The following is a 4,260-nucleotide window of genomic DNA, read 5'->3' on the forward strand; positions in this document are numbered from 1 at the left end:
CGATTCGCCTTCCCTCGCTTGCGGCTGCGGAGGCTAGCGGCGTTTTGCGAGCTGCCCGGGGTGCACCGGGGCCTGTTGAAGTGTGATGCGCTGACCGAAGAGGGACGCTATTTCGGTGCATCGTGCTGCAGATGTCGCTTTTGCTAGCCTCTCTCTGTGTACTTCCAAGCAGGCGGTCATGTCTTTTCATTCATCTAGGAGATGACAGCTGCAGGGTGTTGTGCGGGTTGTGTTGTAGCACGGCTATAAAAGTCACAGCTGTATTCCCATACGTTCTTAAATCTGTGTTTCATTTCACAAGAAGTATTTGTCACTTCGTGGTAAGTGGGTATCTAATCATATACTGAAGGGAATTGTGAAGAACCGTGAGGGTTGATTATCATTATATAGGAAATGACCACAGAGAACCTTCCGTCGACTCAAGAAAGTGTTTCTGGTTTAAGAGATGACAATACAAATATTTTGAACCAATAAACTCTGTTGCAACCTTTTTATTCTGAATATTTCATCTTTGTGCTGGAATTTATTTGCAAGTGGAATTAATAAACAGCAAATATGATTGTTTTCATTATCTCTACTTAAAAATGCAAAATGTAGACAAATGGTATGAAAGATAGAAAGAAAAATAATTGTTATAGTCTTGGGATCTGTCAGTGCCATGTCATAGGGTATAGTATAGAAATGTCTAAAGAGGGTCCAGCCCAATATTGAATGTCAGTGTAGCACATAATAGTGTCCTGAAAACAACATCATCATGTTAGTAAAGTTTTGGGCACACACTACTCCTCTGGTTGGTTTATACCAAGCCTCTTGATAGGATTTATTAGCATGGGGAGTGGGTAGCCCCACACTAGTTAGATTTATTACCATGGGGAGTGGGTAACCCCACACTAGTTACCCCACACTAGTAAATTTGCAGGGGGATGCCTTCTGATCTCCAGTTAGCTTGGAGAGCAATACTGTAAGCATAAACCAAGCTAATACTACATTGCCCTCAGGAGAGCCAGTGCTGTTCAGCTATTTGCTACCCTACTTCTCCCCTTTGTTCAGTTATAGCTGTGGAATAAGTTGGATCAGCTCACACACACAACCTAGAGCGGGCATGCTGACTGAAAGTGAGGGCAGATCAATCTCTTTTGGCAGCACTCTGCAGTTAGGTCTGCCTAAGCTAAACAAAACTAGTGTTATCTACTGCAACATCTCTGTGCTCTGTATCCTTGAGGATACAGATGTCTCCTTATTCATAGTAGATGGCTTTTTAACCTAACAATGCTTAATTAAGCTATCCATACAGGCTAATATCCACAGATATATGAAAAGTGATGGTCTTTTTTTTTTTTAAAGTCTTGATTTATACTGGAGGTCATACAGAATGTGTTTAAGACTGGTGCTTTTTAAATAGGTTCCAAGTATGAGATTCATGAGAGAAGCAAAAGACAAATCAATGCTTAGCAGTTTAACAGTGTCTTTAAGATCCTTTTTTACCATGGCCACCTTTGATTGCTAATTTAATTCTGCCTGCCCTAACATAATTCTCAATCATACTGGGCAACAGCACTATCCAAATTACGTTAAAAGAGAATTCTGCATTTAAATTTAGAAGTTTTTGCTTTACATCTTCATTTTGTTATTAACATTTTCTTTTTCAAAAGTGTTACAATTTGAGCCTGATTTTCTGTTTTATTAAATTCTGCTACTTGCAATGGGGTCTTCTTGAGACTATTAGCAGCTAGTAAATTTGCTTTTTCTCCTTGTGACCAGTTTACGAGGGAACTTACAGCATTAAAATGGCCAGCCTTGCACGCACAATGCAATGGTGTATCCTTGCTGCTGTCTAAGGCATTAATGGCTGCCCCATAGCTCAGTAATAGATTTATCAAGTCACTGTGTCCATATTCCGCTGCAATATGCAGTGCGGTCTTTCTCCAAATGTTTCTATCATCAATATTTTTATTTTTCCCTGATGTCAGAAGAATTTTTACGATCTCTGTGTTTCCTTTGATGGCTGCATAGTGCATCGGAGTACATCCATCCATGTCCTTAGCTCCAAATCTTCCCTTTTTAGCTAACAGAACTTTCACAATACTGAGATGTCCTCTCACAGCTGCAGTGTGCAGGGGAGTCTTTTTCTCCTCGTCTTGTGCATTGGGGTCAGCATTAGCATTAAGAAGCATCTCTACCATTGTTTTGTCTCCCCTTTCAGCAGCAAAATGTAAAGGTGATTTTGACTGCTTATCCTTAACATTAACATTGGCTTTGTGGTGCAACAGCTGTTGGGCAACATCGGTGTTACCTCTTTGACTTGCAATATGCAGGGGAGTAACAAACTTTTTAGTGACAGCATTAATTTTGGCCCCAGCATTAACTAAAAGGCCAACTAATGGTCCTTTATTATGAAGTGCAGCAACGTGGAGTGGGCTTTCATCGGCTTGGTTCATAAGGTTAACTTCCATCCCCTTGCGCAGAAGCAGATTTGTGATGGAAGCAGCCCCAGCTTGAACTGCCAAATGCAAAGCTGTGTCTGAAGCAGGAGTCTTTATTCCGAAGTTTGCTCCCTTTTCGATTAGAACTTCTGCTGATTCAGCTTTGCCTGTTTCACACGCCAGGAGTAAAGGAGTGTACTGCATTTCATTGTAGGCGTTTCTATCTGTACCTCTGTCAATTAAAGCTGCTACAATACCATGCAGATTTTTCTGTACAGCTCTAAAAAGAGCTGACTCCATTACATCAGATGACAAATCTTTAGAATATTCTAGTAGTATTTTGAAGATGGATGGGTGGTTGCTGTTGAAGGCTCTTTCGGCCATGTTGGAATCAACACTGGCTCCGGCTTCTAGCAGTACTTTTGCAGTATTTTCAGACCCCTGAGAAACAGCATAACTGAGAGCAGTCTGTCCTCTTTCATCCTTTCCATCAGTGGAGGCACCAGCCTTTAAAAGCATTTTTGCCAGACTGCTCTCATCTTTAAGAGCTGCCATGTGCAAAAAGTTGTGCTGGTTCCTGTAGCTTCTTGCCTCTTCTTTCAAGAGCATCTTCAATATGTGACTGTGGTTATTCTGCGCAGCCAAATGAAGTGGTGTCTTGCCTTCCGTATCCAAACTGTACATATAAGCACCACATCGGAGAAGCACCTTCACTGCATCACCATGGCCTTTCTCAGCAGCCCTGTGCAGTGGTGTTCTTCCTTTCTTGTCCTTCACATCTAGCTTAGCACCTTTGCTGATCAAATATTCCATTATCGCTAGATGTCCATTAGCGGCTGCAACATGCAGAAGTGTTTCACTTGAAGAGTTTAGTGCATTAATATCATTATCTTTCAATGTTTTCTCTAACTCAGGAAGATAGCCTTTAGTGACTGCATCAAAGATGCCAACATCAGAATGATCTTGTCTAGGTTTTGCTGCTCTTGAAAGTTGAGTTTCTTTTCCTTTCTTCTTAATAGCCCATTCTTGCTTTTTTCTTCTAGGACTATCTTTTTTTTCCTGGTGCCGTTCACTGCTATTTTCAAACCAAACCTTGTCTTTTTCGAGTAAATATCCTATCAGTTGTCTTCTAGCATCTCTAATGCTTTCATTTACCTCACTGACATATTTTCTCATCTTGCTATAAAGTTTTGGCTCCACTTGCTTTAAACATGGATAAAAAAAGAGCCTGCAGGCTCGTTCACCTTGAGAAATTAGTATGTCTAAAACTCGAGAGTTCTTTTCTGTTCGTGTCCTGTAGAAACTCATGACCATCTTCTTTTCTGGGGTAAAAATACCATTGTCTATCAGCCAGTTCAGAAGATGGTCTGGGTCATTTATGCCTTCTACTAGCTCTTCTTTTTTAGTCCTTAGGACTTCAATTGCGTATGGATTTATAAACAGGCTAGTTGAATGCATGATCATGTTGATAATCAAAAAGTGAATTGAGCTATTGTTTGATGCTTGAAGTTAAATATGAAATAGCAAAGCAGGCTCACATCATTTCACACATTCTTTTCATAGAACTTATGAACCAGCAACCGTTGTAGTTCAGTGATAAATCTTTAAAGAATGAGAAAGAAATCAAAACTCCCTCACCTTTGGTTTTCTAGTTGTTAGAACTCCTTTGATCTTCTCTGTTCTTCCTTAGCAACAAGTGAAGTTTAATAACAAAACAAAAATCTGTGATATGTAAAGATATTCCACTTGGAAGACTGCATCCAGATTTTTTATGCATAATTAGAAATAATTCTTTTGTGAATCTGATACTTGAAGAGAATATATTTGTTTATCGAGT

The 4,260-nt window shown here is 40.0% G+C and overlaps 1 protein-coding gene across 1 annotated transcript; it reads right to left on the minus strand.

The window, feature by feature from the left end:
- Positions 1-332: 332 nt before the first annotated feature.
- On the minus strand, positions 333-3,887 carry LOC103913364 (serine/threonine-protein phosphatase 6 regulatory ankyrin repeat subunit A-like). The gene is made up of 3 exons (XM_009319854.1): positions 3,668-3,887; positions 1,808-3,355; positions 333-343 (listed from the first exon to the last, which is right to left on the minus strand). Exons 1-3 carry the CDS (start codon positions 3,885-3,887, stop codon positions 333-335), a joined length of 1,779 nt encoding a protein of 592 aa, XP_009318129.1.
- Between the last annotated feature and the right edge of the window lie 373 nt (positions 3,888-4,260).

This window comes from Pygoscelis adeliae, unplaced genomic scaffold, assembly GCF_000699105.1.
Source record: "Pygoscelis adeliae isolate BGI_AS28 unplaced genomic scaffold, ASM69910v1 Scaffold181, whole genome shotgun sequence".
Lineage (NCBI taxonomy): Eukaryota > Metazoa > Chordata > Aves > Sphenisciformes > Spheniscidae > Pygoscelis > Pygoscelis adeliae.

Coding starts and splice junctions, on each gene's coding strand:
- LOC103913364 (XM_009319854.1), bottom strand. CDS start 3,887: ATGATCATGCATTCAACTAGCCTGTTTATAAATCCATACGCAATTGAA. Junction 3,356..3,667: donor AGACATACTAATTTCTCAAG/GTGAACGAGCCT, acceptor TCTTTGATGCAG/TCACTAAAGGCTATCTTCCT.